Source organism: Enoplosus armatus, chromosome 10, assembly GCF_043641665.1.
Source record: "Enoplosus armatus isolate fEnoArm2 chromosome 10, fEnoArm2.hap1, whole genome shotgun sequence".
Lineage (NCBI taxonomy): Eukaryota > Metazoa > Chordata > Actinopteri > Centrarchiformes > Enoplosidae > Enoplosus > Enoplosus armatus.
The window spans coordinates 21,045,906-21,068,184 of record NC_092189.1 but is presented as its reverse complement, the minus strand read 5'-3'; the positions used below and the strand labels follow the sequence as shown (position 1 = coordinate 21,068,184).

General features: G+C 40.4%; 1 protein-coding gene across 1 annotated transcript in view; it reads left to right on the top strand.

The window, feature by feature from the left end:
- Positions 1 to 287: 287 nt before the first annotated feature.
- The window catches only part of LOC139291045 (LIM and calponin homology domains-containing protein 1-like), an 80,827-nt gene continuing 58,835 nt past the window's right edge, over positions 288 to 22,279 (top strand). Inside the window, exon 1 of the mRNA XM_070912943.1 lies at positions 288 to 409. Coding sequence (XP_070769044.1) covers positions 308 to 409 — 102 coding nt within the window. The 5' untranslated portion in view covers positions 288 to 307. The remainder of the gene's footprint in view (positions 410 to 22,279) is intronic.

Here is a 22,279-nt window from a genome sequence, read left to right as displayed (position 1 = left end):
CCCCAGTTATACAGTACATGCATCAACTAAAACTTTTATTTTGAGCCGTCAAACCGGAAGCCCTGTAAGTAACTGGCTGACTTGACGGTGGATGTCTCCACAGACTCCAATAGGAGCGATACCGGAGAGCAGGAACTGGTTCGTTCGCCTGGCCGGTGCTGCTGCTGCTGCAACACCTACAACCGACGGAGGAGAACGGGCTGACCGACACGGTTCACGACTAATTTTGGTGGAATAACGCGGCGCTGAGCTGCCTTACATATTTTTTTACAGGCTTTAATAGTTGGAGAGCAGAGCCTCTTCGCCAATGGCAAGTCCGGTTGCAGACATAGGACCGTCTCATCAGCATCACCCTGTGACCGAGTCGGCCGCAGACTGCGCGTTTCAGGAGGCGCAGAAATGGATAGAGGTGAGTACAAACACGAGAGTCCACATACTGTATTAACTCCTCAGCACTTTGCTTCCCTTTGGCGCAGGTGTTTTGTTGTCGTTGTGTGGCCTTAGTTACTGGTTTGCAGCCTGTATCTGCAGCGCCTTTCCCAGTTTGATTTTATTGCTTCGTCACCTGTTGAAGCGTTACTCAAACTGCAATAACAGACTCCGATGCTGGCTAAAGATCCCGCTTATGTTCCTGTGAAGTTCCCGCGCCGGGTTACAGTGTGACTGTTGCTTAGTAATGCATTTATCGCGAACATGTTGAATTTATTGGTATTTTAATCTCCTGCAATATAACATTCCTATCATAACTTACCTCAGATAAATCAATACTGAGCTAAAACTACTGTTACCCTCGACATAGAAAGTTACATTTTTAATCTCTAATGATATAACGTAACTCCAAAAATATCCCAAATAGTATGTTGCACCTATTTGTACTAGACCCTCCTAAATGTTGCAGTGGGCTTTCAGTTGTTTTTGGTGAGGGCCATTGTACAGTAGCTGCGGCTGCTGTGGGGCCTGGTGCGCGTTTGGCTGAAAACAATGAATGCATCATGTGGAATGGATTTTTGCCTCATTGCGAGCCTGGTGAACAATAATCACACAAACGAGGTTTTGTTCTGGGAGAATTTCAATCACGACACTTGCCTGCCCCCGTTGCATTTGACTCTGTCATCCTGCAGTGAGCTGTCCTCTTGACAGCCTTCAAAACACTGACTGGCTGATTATCTGTTGCCTGTTGGTTTAATGTAGTCACAACTTTGCTGGTTTACATAAAGGCTTAAAGATCTGATTCAAAGCCCACTGTGGCACGATGTGTTTCATAAAGTGAACGTTCAAAGTAGCAGGGGTGTGGGTAAGGATTATGGGGCCTCTGCACAGGAGAGGACTGCGGCCCCCCATACTCACCCCTCATTAACATTTAACTAATCAGGTGCCCACTGAATATATGGCCTTTGGGTGCCACCCTTATATCTTTGATTAGCCGTCATCACACTTTCATCAGTTATCACCTGTTTGAAAAAACAAAGATGGACAGTAGAGCTGAAATGATCAGTCCACAGAAATAATTATGATACTCAATTAATCATTTAAGTAATTTTTTCAACAAAAATGTAAAAATGAACGAACACTGTGTACTATTAGTTTTTGAACTGTTGGGGTCTGGGAATGTGAATGATTTGTAACCCATACTGACATATTTTCTGAGAAGCATCAACATATTCAAATATTACCTTTTATCAACATCTGACATCAACTTTAAAACCGCAGCATTGTATTGGTCTAGTATTATTGTTGTCTAACAGGTTTATCCTGTGTAGTACTTGCACTTGACACTAAGACTTAATAATGCCAGTGTCAATATTGGTCAGCATGAATAGGGGAAATATTAGATAGTGGTATTGGCTGAGCTATATTGCTGCATCCCTGCATATTTATTTAATCTTTATTATCATCAGCTGGCAGACTATATTTGTATGGGTCAGACTGTTCCACAACATTAAAATGATATATCTGATGCACCAGTCAGATTTCTCATTGCTGCAACTTGACTGACTGCCTCAGAAGACAATGATGTAGTTTCTATGCACTTTTCTTATAGTTTGAGACTAGTATTTGTTGGATGTTTACAACTCTGGATATCTTACTAACTGATATGTATTCACGTATAGTTATTACCATACTGTGTTTAAACGTATCCAAGTATATTACATCTCAAAGTAGTATTGAACATGACAGATCCTCTTTAAGGGTGTCAGGCGTCACTACAGGCCTATTTAGCAGCACCAAACTCCTTGGAGGCTTCTATCAAATCTTTAAAAAGCCACTACTGACCTAGAATCTTGAGGCAGATCAGGGCTGAGAGCTGAAAAGGCAGGAGTGAACTGATACCACTCCCGTGTTGTTGTTCCTATCACTCTTCCCCCACGGGGACTGATTTCATTACCCATAAACACCAGATGATGGTCCTTCAGTCACCTCAGGGAACCAGAGACAGGTCACTGGTTCCTGAATGAATAGAACAACACAAAGCCTCCCAATGGCCCATGTTTAACTGCTTATATTCAACTGCTGTGTCATATATGATCTCTGGACTTGAGGCTAGAGATTATAACAATGAGTTCCCTGTTTGCCATTTATTGTCAGTGGCTAATCAAAACGTGCAAAGAAACTCCAGCCAGCATCCTCACAGTGGAGTCAGTTGTAAACTGTCATGGTCTTTGCCTGGCTTTTTTTGGTTTGTACTCTTAGCTGTTCATAATAATTGGAACTGTTTTATATTTCATCAAAGACCCATATGGGCAATATTAAATTCTTGATTTTTAAAAGGCACCTTACCTTCCGAAGGTGTGCCATTTCAAACAATGGGCATCCATGTTAACAATCAGGTAACACAGACACATCTTGCAGAGGCACGTTTTATCACATCCTCGTGCTATTTTAGGGCCTGTTCACACCAAGTGTGTTTGGGGTGATTTTTATTTTTTCTTAATAACATACAGCAGTTACTCTTTAATTTTGTTTTGTTTTGGAAGGTGAGAATAATTTGAGCTCTACTGTGCACTAGCTAACCACACAGAGACCCTTGAAACCAGATTTATGCTTCTCTGTCAACAGGTTCTGGTGGTCATGCCATCATTGCATCCGGAGTAGAAGCTGAATTATAGTTCATAAGATTTTACCCTGTAGATTGCTGTAGCACCACCATGGCAGTAAATGGACATATCCTTATTATCATACATTTATTATATACCTAAAGTAATACTTCGCACATGTTTTGACATAGTAGTAACAATGGGAGGGTTTGCACTGTAAAAACACTTTGCTAGCTAGATCATGAATGCATTTTTTCTAGCAACTGAAACTGAGACTATTGCCATGAAATCACAACATAGTAATTATGTTTATGTCCTTTTATTCACAATATGGATTGCACTGAAATGGCTTTGCTAGATTCATTTAGTATTGCTGAAAGGGAGAAGATAACTCTCTACCAGTATTGGAAATATGTAGATTGGGAGAGATAATGTTGTTCTTACAAAGCAAGTTAACCTTATTGTCCACTTTGAATTACAAAATAATCCTCTCAAAGGTGTCACCATGGGAACTGAGCTTAGACAAATGGCAACCAATGACCATGTCAGTAAAACCCAACACCTTGATGAAGCATTCACACCTGCTCTCATTATCTCCTTGCTCGCCGCTTCCTCTCACCATCTCGTCAGCAACGTTGTCACTAATGACGGTGTTTAGACTCCTCTGAACTTCTGAAGAGACTGAGTGGCCCTTTGATGAGGTTGGAAACCTTCAGTTGGTTAGGTTGATTGATTTATATCATAGAGCCACAGGGTGTTTGTATGAACGGAAACCCAATGAAATTAACTGACTTGTTCTTTCCCCCTAGAACACTCTTAATGGTTGGATGAATTGGCTTTCTCCTGACTGGTGGTTGAGGACTGTTTTGCTGTTGGCAAATTCATATCAAAGCACAACTGTGAGAGAATAACTCATTGTTTACTTTCATCACTTGCCTTGTTATGATGAAAGACATTTCTGGGGGGAAAACATTCAACTGATAAATACTATGTATGCATTGGAACAAATGGAAAAAGTTTAAATTATATAACCAAAAACCTGCAAAGCAAACCCAGTTTGGCACATTGAGTGTAATAAGACATCTTGTCAGTTTTAAACAAAGCCAAGTTTGAGAGATTAACTCACTGAAGTATTTTATGTTGGTTGGTGGTTTTCCTTTAATCCTACTCAGTAAAAGCAGACAGTGTAAAATAATGAATTAAGTCTTTATAGACTGGCAGTTAAGCCGTGTTGCCAGACAGGCTGTCTTGTACAGCTTAGAATACGGTACATGATTTAAAACCTGCTTAAAACGGAGACTTTGGCATGACAGCTGAGTCTGTGCAAAAGGGCAGGTCATCTTGGACTGTCTCTGCACATTAACGTTTAGTTTATTCAAATTTCTTGTCTGCAGCTGTAATCATCACAATTTAAGACTACAAATAATTATTATTTTCTTTATCGATTAATCTGCTGGTTATTTTTTTGACTTAATGGATTAATCGTTTTGGTTCATGAAATTTCAATTCATGGTGAAAAATGCTAATAACAACTTCCAGAGCCCAAAGTTGTTTTGTCTGACCAAAACCCAAAGATTTTTTGTTTACTATGATATATGAGAAACAGCAAATCCAAGCTGGAATCTTAGAACTTGTGGCATTTTCTTTTGTGCTATTTCTAACTTTCCATTTCCATGAATCGATTATCAAATTAGTTGCTGATTATTTTTCTTTTGATTGACTAATCGTTTCAGTTCTATCACAGTTATATCAAAGGTTTGCTAAATATTAACTAACAGAATCTTGACAGATCATCTAAGGTTGTTAGTAATAAAAAGTGGTCAGTGTGTTCTTCTCTGTGGTAAATGGTAAATGATCTCACTTATGAAGCGCTTTTCAACCTTCACGGTTCCCAAAGCGCTTTACAGCTGAGTCTCATTCACCCATTCACACACCAATGGCGACCGAGATGCCATGCAAGGTGCTGGTTTCCAATCGGGAGCACCTTAGGGTTCAGTGTCTTGCTCAAGGACACTTGGACATGACAGGGGGAGCCGGGGATCGACTCCCCAACCTGCTCTACCCTACCTCCCATGCGCCACTGTGCCTTTGCAAAAATTAGGTATTCAGTGTGCTTTGTCTTTTCAGTCTGTTCATGTTTCAAGTTTTGTGCAGAGAAGGGTCACAATGAGTTATTTATATCCTTTTTGCAATATCTCCATGGTCAAAAATGGCTGTTTAGTTGTCTGAAGATGGCACTCAGCCTCTTGTTAATGCTAAATATTGCTGCGTTATGTGGCAAAAATGTATAATGTGACTAACTTCTCTTGGCAAGATGTCTTTTTTTTTTTTTCCAAAGCTTGACTTAACTTGTTAAGTGTCTCCTTTCTATTTGTTTTGTATTGTCTGAGGTATCTCTGAACCCCCACCTCTTTCTATCCAAGTCATGGCATGTCGAGGAGGCTGTGAATAATACAATGTTCCATTATGACATGCCTTAAAGGGAAAGTGATATCATCTACATGCTGATTTCATTCCAGTGATATCATTGCACCTAACAGTCAAATCACCAGACTGATCTATGTTGTTAGTCTGTTCAGTGTATATTTTACTGTGACTGGAGATTTAATCCTCTCTCTACTTTCCACAGTATACACACAGTATTTTATCTTAGGATTCGAGGTTCAAGTGTTTTTGGTAAGTGTGCCGTGTTATAACAAAGTATGTATGAAGAAGTCAACACCAAAACAAATTCTACTCTAAACAGCAAAATACAGCTGCAACTGGTATCTGACCTTGTTTTGGTCTCTGTTCTTTTAAGTTGTAACTGAATCAGAAAAACATATTTTGCAAAGGCATAAATCTTATAGTAAGTCCCATGCAATGGGAGACATCCAATAGACACTAGATTACATTTCTAAACAGATTTCAATCAATCAGCATGCAAACATAAGGGAAATACTGACAATAAGGACGACCAAATCCGACTGGAATGAGGTACAATATTTCAGGTTAAAGTGCCAAATGGGACTGACTTGATGACAGCTCCTGGTGTTTGCTACGGAAACTTTGAGTTAAGGAACCAGGAAACGATGAACTAAGCCAAGCAAATGGGAGGAAAGAGGGTAATAGTTGCCAAGAACCAAGAGTTTTTAACACTGATGAGGATCCTCGCGCGTTGTAAGAACAATATGTCATCTCTCCACACTTCCATATGTCTTGTTTGGTGTAAGATGCATTAAGGTTTCTTTGCAAAACAGGTTGAATAGTGGTTGTACATTGTGTCAGCAATATACCACATAACCACATTTGGTTGTGTTCTAAACAAACCAGTCAGAGGCTGCTGTTATAGCTGAGCACCCATCATGTTTTGTCTCTTTCATTGAAATGAATGGAAGTCGGTGGAGAAAAAGGGATCATGATATATGGATGTTTATCAGTGCTGCAGTCCACACTAATGTGTTCATATAGCCTTTGCTAACATACTTTGTCTTCAAATTATTTGATGTAATCAGAGCGCCTTAAATTTGGGCAGTAGCTAGTTGACATCCTAGAAACTGTGCTAGTTGGCTCATGATGCTTGAACTCCTATATTTAAGTGGAGGCATGTTTTAAAGCGGACGCATGCTGGTTTGTAATTGGCATTCATCATAATATGAATTGCCTTTGTAGCTGCCTTTGTGATTAGATACATCATAGTTCTTTTTCGAAGTACATTTAGGTTTTTACTGCACAGACACTGTTGATGTATAGACATGGGGAAACCATCATCATCCCCTGTCTGATTTTAAAAGAGTGTGATAGCCTGGTGTTAAGTGAAATAGGCCCCTGACCAAAAGGTCACAAGGTCAATCTTACAGAAACTACTGCACATCCATCACCAGTCATTTGTCCCGCCAAAATGTCCTTGAGTGACACACGTTGCTCTGAATAAGAGGATCAGCTTCATACCTACACTATAACGTTTTTATGTTTTGAATCTGCCCTAAAGGCTATTTTCCTTGTTGGATGTCATGACAGCAGCAGGAAATGAGAAATGTAATGCAGCACACCTCTCTGTTTTTGGCCCCGGGCTGTGTTGGTAGTCTGTAGTCGCTCCTGAAATCATCCATGATGTCATTCCCAGTATGGGATCATTTTTTCCTACAGAACTGACTGATATTTCTTGTCAGTTTTCCTCAAAGTACGTGAGCTGCACTGCTATGACTACAAGATATGGAAGAATGTTATTTTAGAGGGAAGTGTCTGTCAGAGACGGGTTTAGGCTAGATTGAGGATGTCCCCTTCATCACTCACCTTAACGCTCTGATGAGCTGGAAATCCGTGGTCTACTCAGGGAAGAGTGTGAATACTTAAATTTAGCCATTTTCATCAGTCTAAGATGCTGCTAATCATGAATAAAATTGACTCAGACACTAAATATGCTTTATTAAACACAGTTGTAGTAGTTTGTCATTTATTTATGTTGCAAAGATTAAAGCATAGAAAGCGCTATTGATTGAACAAGCCACAACATAACCATCTACGTTCTGCTCAGCTGAGCTGGAGCGAAAACAAGTGCAATACCAAATTAGATGCTGTAGTTTTTACAATGTGATTGAAGCTCCTTCTTTGTCATTACATAAATCAGCACCACACAGCTTTAAATGAGACAAATGAGAAATCCCTGAAAGTAAGATGCTAATCACTAATCCTGTGGTTATGATCTTCTTAATCTCAGCAGAAGCCGTCTGTCCTCTCCCGGTGAAGCAGAGAAAAGAGCTGGCATGTTGACACTGTGGCATTAGTGAAACAACAAGAACAAGGGATTAGCTGTTTCAGAGAAGCTGATTGACGGTCTTGTCATTATACTTATGTCTTTCATTATTTTTTTCAAATTCTGCTGTAGTTATATCTTTGATATGAGGAGGCGTCTTTTGTCCTCAGTGTGTTAGATGTAGTCAGATGCTTTCATGTATGTTACTATAATTCAGCAGATTTGGACAGTTTGTAAAGAGGAAGCCATGGCATACAAACAAAATCCACGTACTAAAACAGTGATGCAGTTGTCAGCAAATGCCTGCCAGTCTGGGTCCAGATGGGTCTTTATGAACACATGCACGTTTGGGGTGAGAGGTGATCATGTGGTGGATTACCAAAGTAGATGGGAGATTAGGCCCCTCCCTCCCCACTGTGTGTGCATGTTTATTTCCATGTTTGTTCCATTTCCTGTAATTTCTGGAAACTCACTGTTCTTATATTATCCAATGATGACCAGAGTGGCATTGTTTCCCCATTTTCTGTGCCTGATCTTGAAGGCAACATAACTGATAATTAGCCATTCTGGTGCTCATGTGACCTGCCTGTAGCTGATTTGTATAATGCCCTTCATCTAAAGGAGCTTTCAGATAAAGCAGTTGATTCGTTGGCTGCTGTTCACCTCCAACAAGGGCTAAGTGGATATTTGAAGGCTGTATCTGCCAAAGTAGACACACATAAGAAATGTGCTCTTCTGAAGCAGGGAGGAAAAGAAAAGCCAAATGGCTCAACATATCTAGTAAAACCTGCAGGTACTTAATTTCACAACCAAATATATTCAAATAAAGTAGGCCGCTGGACTAGGCGAAAGCTGCTTTCAGTTAGGTTGATGACAACTTACCATAAATGGTATCGCATGGTTGGTGGGTTGCCTTTTATTTAAAAGAGACTACTGTAGGCATAAGAATCGGTTTCTTTGCTCATCATGAAAACACATAAATTGTGATCTTGGGTAAGACACGGTCAGTTTATAGTATACAAGGTCTTTTTACCTGTCTTTGTTTCATTCACATTGACTTATGGTAGACATCTTTTATGTGTCATCTTTCAATGTGTAAGACCTACTGACAATGCTGTGTGATGATGTCAAGATGTTAAGGGTGGTGCCACTTGATGAATTTGAGTTTACATAGGCGGAACAGTGCCAGAACAGTGCCATCCCAAATATTAAATAAACCGGCGACTTGTCCAGGATATAGTCTTGCCGGATGCATGCTAGGATAGCCTGTAGCCCATCTGGACTGTAAACTGGATAAGCAGTATAGAAAACAGTTGGATGAATAGAAGGATGGAATTATAAAACAGCCACCAAAGAACAAATCAGCTGCTCAGTCTGGATGTCCCTTTGACTTTCTGGCTTTGTGTGCATGTCTGTGTGTGTCTGTTAGTGCCTGATGTTGCGTGTCTGTCTGCGACAAGGTGAACATATTCATCTTGTTCAAATGTCAGGTCTGTGTGTTCATGCACTGAAATAGAAAAAGAGCTTTCAAGGAGTAGCGAGCAAGGCAGCCTGGCACTCAAACTGCAGTGCGACACAAACACACACACACACACACACACACACACACACACACACACACACACACACAAAAATAAGCATCAGAGTGAAGGAGATACCGGCTGTGTGCCAGGGCTGCACTGCCACTCTCTGCAGGCAAGCTGTTAACAATTGTTGTTACTTGTCATGCTAGCCAATGCACCTAATGCTCACTCTGAAAAGAATCATTACTGACAGATGTTGACAGCATGTTACTGTGAGGACAGGGAGGTTTGGCATTTTAAAGTAAATTTCAAGCACATAGAGAATGCCTTCATCCAAAACGACTTGCATTATAACTGTAGAATAGGCTTACAATTGCAATATGAATGTTTTTTCATGTAAATCTGCATCACTATGAGCAGCTTTCTGGCCTTTATGTCCTTTGTGTTCATAGATCTGCATTTTTGCCTGAATTTGGCCTTTGTTTGTGGGTATGTCCAACAGTTGATTGGGTCTTGGCAAGCTAGAGGTTAGACTCTCTGCACCCTGATAAAGATCTAAGAAACTTAATTCTAGTTATAGTGTAATAAGACATTCAAAGGGAAAATAAAAGCTAATGAGCCATAGAAACTTCCCCTCTGTAGGTCTCTGCACTAACCGCAGAAGCTTTAATTAAGACCTTGCCATTAATAATTTTTGTAAAAGAATAACAAAGCCACCCAAAGCAGTGGAGCCTTGTGCGACTTCCTCATGAAAGCCATAGCATGTCCGAAAAGCCCTAGAGTTGTTTCCAGTTAATAATATTCCTTTGAACTAACCACATAATGAAAGCTTCAAAAGTTTTACGTGAAGGACCTACTTTCCTTTTCATCAAGCAGCAGCCACAAACCAAAGATGACATTGAAACAGACAATGTAGAAGTGAGAGAACACCCTGTGCATCCTGTCTTTAAATTAATCCAATTAAAGCAACATTATGTAAGGATTGTTGCCCCTACAGTTTTCAGAGTGCAATTCACCCTCATAGACAGCTGTACACGTGCATTTGTTGACAAGCTGAAGGATTTGGATTTGGTGGGCTGACTTGGCATATAAAAAGAAAACTAGCAAGTCAACAACTTTGCTTAATATTACTTACTAGTCCGACGACAAGAAGGCCGAGCCCACGTCTTTCTTGCTGTGCCATAAAGCGTTATGTTACCTGACTTTAAGGTAAAATAGTTAAATAATGTTGCTTTAATCTAAAATATCCAACACTGGCTTTATGGAGCAACCATACCTGAGATGTTCATCACCACCATCCCCGCTCAATAATTGTCTGCAAAACTTCCTCCAAACAGATTTTTTTCAACCCATTCAGGTACTCAAACTGTTCAGTCACAAGCCAGTTCTCTAATCTTTGCCCATAATTACAGGCCGTACCTCCTCTGTCATGTTATCTGCCATCACTCTATTGATTGCCCTTATTTGCAAGCAATGTGGGTCACTTTGCACGCCTCTCATCAAACTCGGCTTTATTGATGATTGCTATGTGGGCTTTTGACTGAAAGGTCACAGATTCAAGTTCTTGGACCAGCTGGGAAACACTCTTCTCCAGTCCCTCCAGCAAATGTCTTTTTAGCAGTGCGCTGTCTTTATCCCACATCTCCATTACATGAGGTGTTACTCACACCCGCACTATTTGGAGCTGTTCTTGGTGGACCTATGGGGCTGTTTGATGGATAGGACAGAGACTGATGTATCTCCACCGTCCAGGGGATGTTTCTAATTGGGTCATGCAGGCTGAGCTGGTTTCCTAGTTTTCTGAGCTGGGGCACTGGGGAGCTGGACTCTTTCTGACTGCCGAGGGAGCAAGTGCAACCTGCACTGGATGGCAGGCTGACTGACAGTCTTATAGCAACAGTGTAACGCCATATTATTTCTTCCTGGCTCTTAGCTTGCTCTGATCTATTGTACATAGCTTGATGCTTTATCACATTGTGTCCTTGGATGGCCCAAGGATTTGACTTGACTCTTCCCAAATGTAACGATTGATCCGTGTTAATTTAGAGCCAAACTGCCTTCTTCATGTTGTCTTTGGATTCCCTGCCGAAGTAATAGAGACTGTTCAGCCTCAATTCAGTTCATAATTTTGAGGATACAAAGTGACAAGACTTAGATAGATAAATCTACCTCAGGTCTTGCCTTGTTTCATAGAAAAAGATGAACAAAAAGTGAAATTGTTAGCGGGTTATGAGATAAAATTACATTGAGTTTTTTTGCACTGCAGAGAATCAGATGACTCAGGTCCGCCATGAATGGAGGCTTTTAGAACTGAGTGGGATGGCTTTCATTGTCTCACACACACACACAGTCTCATACACATGATTCTGTTCCCACTCACCCCGACATTCCTGAACCCCTCAATCCCCATCCCATTCAAACGCATGTATACACACAGACGCACTCTCAGAGCTCCCCAGCTGGTCGCCCCCCAGCAAGAATGCATGCTGTCACTACACTCTGGAAAGTGACACAATCGCCCCTCAGCTGACTGGCATTTGTCTGGACAGTGCTGCATGATGCAGCATTGCTGTCACTATTGTGTTTCTCTCATATCAGAGGTGAATTTCTGTGTAGTCAATATGGCTTCTTTGCTATATAGCTACAGTCTACAGGATTTAATTCTACAATTTGTTTTTAGAAATAATGTTATACATGAGTCTTAATTAATGTACATAAATTAATCTTCAAAAATGTTGAAGATTAAAACTTTTCTACTGTAGGCCTTTCATTGGCAGGTATTGTAAAGGAGTACACAGTTTAGAGTATTTGGCTCATGGACATCAACATCTTTGTGTCACAATAGTTCTAGCAGGTCGACTTTATTTTCTATTTTAATTATTTTTTCACCACAGCTTTGAGTTTAGTTTTGCATGTGGTCATTCAAGAAGGGTATTGAAATAGAATAACTGTTGGCTTAGGACGGAAGAAGCTAATTGAGGATTGATGACATGCAAGTTCCTGAACCCCCTGAGCTGCCATTGCTGGCTCTTTAGTATTAGTATTCAGCTAAAACCATTAGCTGTTATTTGCATGAGAATAAGCGTCTGCTTTCTGTCTTTTTCTCACGTTTTTTCACAATACCTCTTCTGGTAGATTTGACAGTCACAGTGTCACAATTTTGCACCTTTTGCACAACATCAGAATGAAAACTACATCGCACTATAGATTTATATTAGTTAGCTAAGTAGCAGAGACGGAGAGAGGGGTCCTGTTAGTGAGCTAGCAACCTCTATTGACTTAGGGGAATAAATATGGCTTGAACATGTGTAACTGTCAGGACCTGAATGTAGATTCTTACTACAATATGTGTTTTGGAACACTGTATGAAAGGGACTAATTCATTGGATGAGTAAAACTTTAGGTGGTCTAGCTACCAGTTACTTGTTTTTATGATTTCCTATCATTGACCCGCATTTGTCAAAGACGTGACTATTGACCATGAAGTTTAATTGGCTGGGTAGGAACCACGTCCCCATAAATATAGTTTCAGCGGATGTTAAGTAGTAAACGTGTCTGTTGAGTTATTCTGACAGTGTCTGTTGCACCTGCACTCACTGTATGAACATGTGTAAAATCTTCCATAGCTGTTACTATGATTTACTTCATTAGAAGTTTAGAAGTGAAGCGATAACCTGTTAGTGTGTACCCACAAGGCAGCAGAGAAACCCAAACAAAATGCAAGTAGAAAAACCTCATATTTTACGACTGCAGAAATGATCGGGCTCAAGGACACACAGCAATTTGTCTTTTATAACTTTACCCACTAATGTGTTGTCTTGCAAATTTGTAATCTAAATTCAGTTCACGAGTGTTTTTTTTTTACTTTTTGAGTCACTGGTGAAGTTAAGCCACTGAGTAAAATCCATTTAATGTGAAGCTTTATGTGTCTGACAGAGATAACTAAAAAGAAATGTATTAAAATTCTTCTTTTATTACAAGTTTTCCTCAAAAATATCAGTATAATTACACAGGACCAGCATACAAACAGTTAAAATATAGCAGCCATTCTGTCAACTTTTGCATCCAGAAGTTGGTGGCTGGTTTCACGTCTGGAAACCAGTTTTAAACTAACTTCCAGTTGTCAATTATTTGTAGCTCAGTGGCGACAGCCTGGCACTGCCACTGCCAGGGTGAAAGGTTCAGATTTCCACTGGGCCCAACCATGCTGAAAATACAAGCGCTCACTGTAGTGAAGCGGATGAAAGCATCCGCTGAATGGCATATGTTTGACTTGTACAGTAGGAGTCCTGTTCTCTCCGACTGTAGCAGGTCAGCCTCTGTGTATCGACAGCAGCAGGCAGAGGTCTCCTCTGGCTCCTTCAGGCATGGACCACCGCCAGCCCTGCAAATCAGGGAGGCCATTTGTTGAATGTTGGCAACAATTTAATTGTGACAGGGCATTTAGCAGTTGTCATTGAAGTACAAACCTGATGTACACGAACGCATTTTAGATCAGTAATAAAGAGCCGACTGGCCTAATTCAGGCCTTCATATACTGTCTGATTGGTTGTTTTTGTTGTTCTAGAAATTGATGCTGATGACAATCTTTGGACTGTCTGGTCAAATTGTCCTTGATCAAAACACTAGCAGTTCACTCACTGCAAGTCTCCCAAGTTAAGAGTGTCAACCAAATAGCTTACAGTACTGGTCTCTTGAGTGCTGTTATCCCCATCAGCTTGCTGGTAGCAGGGGATAAACTCTAATCTTGACTAATCTAGCCCGCTGCACCTCCCTCTTTTGGGGGTGAGCATGACTGCTCCCCTGGGTGGCCCTAGTCCAACTTTGACATTATCAGTAAAGAGATACAGGAAGCTTATCTGCTTGTATTACCTTGGAACTGCGACCTTTACCTTTTTCTTGTTATTGGTTTCCTGTAATGTTGGCATTCTGGAAATATAAAGGAAAAATCCAAAATCTCTACTGAAAACAGCAGCTATTAGTGATAGACATACGGCTGAAGGAGAAAGGAGATAAGGCCCAAACCCTTTTTTTTTTTAATTGAAATTGCCTGTCTGTTGCTCTTACTAAGGTGTTGCTATCGCTTTTCCCATCTTCATATGTAGCCCAGAGCTGAAAGCAAGAAGTTCATGACTCCTCTTTGGGGGTTGTTGAAAGGCTTTCACTAATCTTGAGTTGGAGTGGGCAAGACAAGTTGAGGGATCACAAAAACAACACATAGAATGCTCTAGATATCACAGATTGATAGCAGTAAGTATATCCAAGTGGGATTTTTCCTTTAAACTTTATCAGATCTTGTAGGAATCGCATGTTGCTGTGATTAAGGTTACCAGCTAAATGCAATGAAAGTAGTGAACAAAATCTGATATCTGATTGATTTAATCTAACTCACAGTGCAGGGGGCTCAAACATAATACTTCCACTGATGTTACATTTCCTCTTTTTTTCACGCAAATTGACAAGATCATATCTGTAAACTTGTCTTTTTGCATTAGTAGTAGTGGGGTAGGCCAAAACACAAACTGTTAATGTGCTCAGTAATATATTAGTTATTCAAACAATTACTAAGCAACTTATGCAATGTGAGCAAAGCCTAAGCTTCAGTCAGTGAACCCTCCCAGATTTTAGGCGTAATAGCTGTTGTGAAACTATTCAGATTTTGCAAACAAACTCAAAGAAGTTCTATTCCCAAAGCTTAATTCTAACACTAATGTTAATCCTTCTGCCTAACCTAATCAGTCATCAGTCCATCTCATATTGTTTTACAGTAGTGTGTGTGTGTGTGTGCATTATGAGTAACATGAGTAAGTGCTACTATGTAAAAGAGGTGTTTGCTATTGGTTTACATTCCTACAATGGAAATCCAAGCTTGATCTAATAACTAAATTCCTCTTAAAATCTGCTTAAAGAAGTATTTAATTTTATCGCATTTGAACATTTTTAGGGTTTAGCTGACAATCACACAGTGCTGTGTTCTTTGGTCCTGCTTTAGTCACATTTATCACATGGATTATTACAGGACATAACCTTTATTCTCTGTGTAGTACTGGTGACTCCCTGGTGCAGCGGTTTTGTGTTTTGTTCTTATTGGGTTTCCGGTAAGCCAAACAAGTGATATCAGATCCAATTTGGAAAGGCTAAACAATAAATATGTGATGCAGTAACCCCGACTGTTTATCTCAGCTTCGTATGCTCAGTCAGTGCCTAATCAATACCTGGGTAATTGAATTGCATTTGATGGAGCTGGTCAGCAAATACATGGAATGGCTGTGATGTTTACTAATATTACGTCAATAACAACATTTTTACCAAACTGTCTATACCTATTTTTGGGAATTGAGAGAATTGTGATCTACACCATCTCTCCCCTACTGCAATTTCTAAAGAATTCAGACAGTGAAGTTATTTTGTTGGCTTTGGAAGATACTGTTTCGGTGCTGGGATTCTTTCTTAAAATCCCTGAGCCCCTGGGGAGTTGCACAATGGCAGGATTTCTGTGCATTTGGGGTAAGGAAAGCCTGGCTCAGTGCTTCCTTTTCCTAATGGGAGCTCAGTGCTAACTTGGACTGACAGACGCCCATGTTCCCAGGGGTGACAGAGGGGCTTAATCTTGGGAAACTGTCGGGAAACAGGGATTCCATTACCTTCCACTTACTCATTTAAGTCCATAAAATGGGATAGAGGGGCTACAGCTACATCCAAACTTTAAAGTCCTCAAAGCTTTGTCAAAAATGGCCACTTATCCCTGTAGTGTCTTCCAGTGACGCCATCAATCCAAGAGATTACACTTGCAGTTACACACCTTTTATTTGGCTAACTTGTCGTTGTGCATTATGGGATTAGTTCAGTATTTCAAATACAGTACATGCATGTAAGGATTCAGTTTACACATTTGGACTTGGTACACCTGCACAACTGAAATGAAAGTGTCATAAATCCTCTAATGTCAGTTAAGTCAATAATAAATAATACGTTTGAGTTTTTTGAATATGATGTTAAAATATTGTAAATGTCAACTTTTGTAAAAAATCAAATTAATATGAACTGGAAGTAGCCTTTTGTCTTTGGATGGTTTTATTTTCTATTTATCTTACATATTTCTGAACATTAGACCATCGCTACCTTCCCAGTGCATTTGTATTTTGGGAATCCCTGTAGGGTGTTAGGTTAAAGGTGTTATGGAAACCAAGTTGTAATGGAATCAGTGTTGAGTTGCTTCTCAAGCTTTCAACATGATTACACCACTGTCTCGTGTCTCAAAGTCCAACATTTGTGAGAGCAGAAGCCATTGTAAACACCCTGATTAACCCCCATTGTGCTCCGGTGTTGACACAGTATGTCACTGAAGCTCCTGATTAGAGCTTTGTAATGAGAAGAGGGGAGAACATGTCTGAATGTGTACACAACCAAGAACACAATCTTATTAAGTTGAAAGTTTAGAAGGGTTTTGATTTGTTTTGGCTGGTATACAGGCCTCTCTCTCTTTTAAAATGACAGCATGAAGATGAATCTAGTTCTTATCCTTCTTGTATTTACTAAGACCCAAGGTCTGTTGCCTGGATACTGTACTGATTATAGTGCACTTCACATGCACACTGTGCCAAATCTTATATTGCTCAGTCTCCAAGAAAATAACACTTGTCTTACACTTCACTAATTTCAATGAATAAATCAATAAGTGAGAACTTTCATCTTGATGCTTAAGCCCCGTTTCCATGGGATTAATATTAGCTGGGGACATCCAGTGATACAGAATAATTGCAGCAACTGTCTGTGATGCTAATCTGGTACCTGCCATAATTGGGTGAAGAGCATGGTCATGATAATACTCATGCAGTGTGATACAATTAGATTGGTAACTGACTGGGGCTCCTTACATGCTTTCTAATAACTTATTTGAGAGTCTCTGAGATTTACAGCGTTGTGAACATAGACAAAATTATCAGAATTAATTGAATGCCTTAGTTTTGGACAATTTTGTGCAGAGGTGTTCATGATACTTGAGATCATGAAATCTTCTCTGCCGGAAAAAGCCAACAACAGTCCTTCCCCTCGTGCATGATGATTTTTTTTATTCAGAGTGTGCACGGAGAGGAGGGGCTGTTCAGACTGGTCCCGCTCAATTTGTTTGTGTGAGAGAGAGCGACAGCAGGGAAAGGAGGGGCTGAGCGAATCAATGCGCTTCGTGCAGCTCTACAATGAAATAAGATTTTACCCATTTTAGATGGTAAAAAAATTGAAAATCAATATGTGGCTGTCAATGTTGATATTGTGGCGGGCCCCACAAATAAATCAATGTATGGGAAGCACTGTCATGATACTAATCCCAAATCAAACTGGCAGTAACACAAGTTGTAAAGTTGACCGTCATGTGATTTCTGTACTCGGTAATAAAGCAGGAAGGCAAATGGGAATCAGATGAGGAATGAGTCATTCAGTTGCTTTCATAGTTTATGACGTGTGGTTATTCACTAATTAAATGAGGTACCCTCATCTTACTAGCCCCATGCAAGTTGGACTTGTGACTACTCTCTTTAGCACTAGTATACCCACTGTGTCAACAACCTATGCCACACCAACACATTTCATATTTTGCTGAATAATACAAAAGGAAATCTTCAATGTCAAATATTCTTTGTAGATGTTTTTGAGGTAAAGTTTAAATCTGCCCCCTTCCTCAATAAAAGCACGCTTTTAAAACCTGGTGGCTCTAACACTGGCGTCAAGATGTCCATCCCAGCAGGTCAAGGCCAGGGCATCTGCCTGTCTGTCTGACTGTGGCTCCCAGTGTAGCCACTGGCTGCATGTTGCCCTCAGCCTCATGGAGACTGTAGCAGGCAGGATATTGGAGACTAGTGGAGGCCCCTGGAAAAGCCCCGCTGCTTAGGAAGCTTAGCTCAGAGAGCTAGTGTTGACACCAAGGCTCTTTGTTTCTGATCTTGCAGAGCTGTGGGGGGTTGTCACTAAAATGGTAGGTATGGAATGTATGGTGAGGTAAGATATTGCTGTGCTCTGCATGGGTTGGTTATTATGTAAAATCGGAAACCACCAGAGTTCGGATGTTTTACGTCTGTGTAGACATACCCAGAGGCCTTAGCTGTATGGGCTGTCTTGTAACTGAAGGTCACATCTTTGATCCATGCAAATGACAGTAGTTCTCCATCATGAGCCACTTGTCCTTCTGTGTTTGATCAACTGAACCCCAACTTGTTCACTTCCCGAATTTCTAACCTGCCCGTCACATTTCATATTTCATGGAAGAGAAAAATATGTTTCCTCTTTTTTCTTTTTAAGCTTTCTGCAGTGGTCTTTCGTGAACTCATTGACACTTTCACTTCCTGTATCTAATTTCACTGAAATGAAAATGCGTGTGAAGTGATCTAGGTTAGTAGAATGGGGATTTGTAACTGCACACCCAGGGTAATGGCTAAATTGAAGAGGGGGCATTTGTGCCACTGAGGGGAGTTCAGGGTACCCTGGAGTGTGTACTGAGTAGAGGGGTTTGAAGGTTCATTCCCCCTCACACACATGACCTGAAGCCAGTGTGGGGCAACACAATGAAAGCCCTGTGTGTCCCTGTCCCGCCCAAATGGTCTCCCTGGTCAACTAAAGGGACATTGTTGGTGATATTAGACAGTTTTCCTTCCACCCCACTTTTTTCTCTGCAGCTTTTTTACCTGGTGGCAGATTAGTTCTGCTGAGAGAGAGAAGAGGGTTATCAATTCAGATGTACAGTATACAAAATAGTCATACCACCACCATTGTCAGGCTTCTAATGCAGGTAAACAACAAGTAAATTACTAATAAAGTTATTAATGTGGGCCGATACAGTGATGGTTGTAAACACAGCAGTAAAATAGGTTACATTTTCAATTGTGATCATTTGAAAAACATACTAATTTAAGAATATATCTGAAATTATATCTGAAAAGATTAGGTCTTTAAGACAAAAAGGTAATACTTCTCACACTGCGTTCTTTTGCTGGGGACCCCTGTGTTGGCACCCCCTCTGCCCCGCCGGACTGCCTCCATTCAAATGAATGAGGGCGCTGCGTTTCTTTAGGCAGGGATACTGTCAGTCAGAAAGTGGCCTTAGTGACACATTTCAAACCGTGCATATTGCATTTGGCAAAGAAAAGTCTTTCCAAGACTCATTTAAGATTGGTGCTGATCTGGAATGAAATGTTCACAATGTAGCTCTAAGCTTTGTCTTAAAAATGTATGTCCTCACTTATCTGTAAGGTGCTTTGTAGAAAGGCAACTGCTGAATCACATGTACTATTCATAAGTAATTACTCCGTTGTGTCAGCATTGGCTATAATATGATTACTTTTATAGATTTCAAAACTTAACTGCCATGGCGCCTGTAAATTTCATGGTCATTGTATCCACACGCTCATCTTTGGATCCATTATTGTATTGGCTTATGAATGAAATTAATTGACTGCTACTGTTTCAACCCCACTCCTCTTCATACACACACTCAGATGCAGATTTATGAAATCGTAAAAGACTTGGCAGGCAAGTCACAGCTGTCAGCATCACCTTGCAGCTAAAACAGGACGAGGTAATCAACTTCAACCTGCCTCTCACCCCACACCTTATTTCACATGTGACCTTAGTCAGAGTTTCCTTCATCCTTTTCAGCACAGGTCCCCTTCCCTCTCCTTTATCCCTGACAACTGCCAAGCCATCCTTAGGCCAAATACTCCTTCCTTTCGCCTCATCTGGGCTCAAGCCTGAAAGAGAATGGGGGAGAAAAATGCGGGAGGGAATGGGGTGGAAGAGACTAGTGCCAATGGGGGCCAGGAGTGGGGTTAATCCACAACCCAAACATTGTTCCATCATCTAATCAGGGTGGAAATGGGATGGACTGGCTGGAATACTAACATTTAGCTTAGGGTTAGGCCATTTTAGTTGCAGGAAATTTGGTTTGTTTAATCAGAGGGGCTTATCAAGAGTCGAGGGGAACGGGAGGCATAAAGAAGGGAACCGGGCGTCGGAATTCAGACTGTTAAAGCTCTTAGGAAAACAAGTTTGTAAGCAAGCAGTCTACTCCGCCTGGATGCCAGGTTTATGGTTTGAATGCAAAGAGCACTGTATGTTACATGGTCATAGTCTAAGGCTGGTTAGCAAAGTTAGAAACTACATTTCATTTTTTAAGTTTTAGAGGGTTAAAACATTTCTGCTACTTTGGTGCTCCCGGCAACCCACCCGTTCTTATTCAGAACTGAATGTACAATAGCACTGGGCAAGTCTGGCATGTGAATGGCTCCAGTGTGGGAGTGTGTGGCACACTTGCTAAGCTGTTTTAGCCTCATTGAGTAATAATCACTGCCACAATGTGATAGACTCAATGGTAAAGAAAACGTCTTATGCTGTGGGTTAAGTTTGAATTTGTTGGAATAATTTCAGCAACATCTTATGAATATAAACTATTTTGGTTTGTAGTCCTGTTATTTTAAAGAAATAACATGTTTTAAGACAGGGCAAGACATTTCTAAAAATAGTTCTTCAGAGCATATAAATCATGAACCACCTCTGTAGTATAATGGACTTATTGACAATAGAAGAAACCTGTCTGTTAACACAAAGGCTGGTCCAGAGGAGCCCAGAGGATGAACTCAATCAGAGCCGCTAATCACTGCAGAAGGGTGGCAGTGTTTTCCTTAGAAGAGATTCATGTTTCCAGGATGTGACAACTGCCAGAAGCATAAAACGCATGTTAATAAAACGTTATTTAGTCAACAAAGATATCAGGTTTATACCTACCATAAGATTTGTGGTGTGTTATGATGTTCTCTTTACCATGTCAACATCACAGTGTATTGATCACTTCCCTGTTGTCTGGGAGCTATTCAGGGATCAGTCACTGCTCTCCTGGTGTCGGAAATCTCTCAGCTCAAATGTCTTCTCCATGAGCGTTGCAAACAGCAACACTAGTAAAAAATCTTCAGTCTGTACTTTACTTCCTGGCTTTACTCAAAAAACAATTGTTCCCATTGTCCACAGTGTTACATAATACATGTTCATATATCTATGGAGCTGTCATTTTTCCACCTGGAGAGATATGTCCTTGAAATCTTAGCTGTTGCCTTAGCGTAATACTGTAATACTGTATCTGTATTTTCTTTAAAGTGAGGATGTTCAACAGGAGTGTATGCAGACAAAAACATTCAGCTTGACATGAAACGGCAGTGCTTCATTCTGGAGACATTTGAAAGTTGACCTTTTGTTTAGTTTCGAGCTTCTTCAAACGATGAGTTTATGTGAACGTTGGCGTAAGGCCATTCAACTTTTCATCTTTCATGTGAAAGGAAGCGAAGAACAAGAGCTGCTTCCGTAGCCAAACCTAGAAATCTAACAAGGGTCAAAGGCTGTTCTGAAGTCCATTGAGAACCACTGATACATAACAAAGAACAACAGTTTTGTCCTCGTTGGAGTCCCAAAGGAACTTTGGTACTTAAAATGAATTTTGCATACGTATTTTATATATTGCATTACATAATTTATGGGTATTGATATTAAATAATTCTCAAAATCAAATTGTTCAGAAGAACAGCAGCTTTGCTTGTTTAGCTCTGGTACCTTAATGAAATGTAGATGTGTGTAGAGGATGCCAATATTTTTAATACCAGTCTTAATTTTCCTTTTAAGAGGGTAGTCACCTGTTAAAATGTTACTCACTGTACCTTTTTAAGAATGTAGTTTGCTTTCCATTGACTGACAGTGGACAAAGATTTTTCTTCTGACAGCACTGCTTGCATGGTTCCCAATTGACATCATGTGTTAAACTGTCCTTGGCATCCACTAACACTGTATTTAAAGTTTGATTGATGCTGGAAAGGGTAGGAATGCACCTGTATGAGGACATTTTAAAGGTGATTCACAACATACTTGGATGACATGTTTCACTAGCAAATTAGCAGTAGCTTGTTCGCTAGGGTACACTCTCTTACTGAGAATACAAAGAGGCAAGCAGAGTT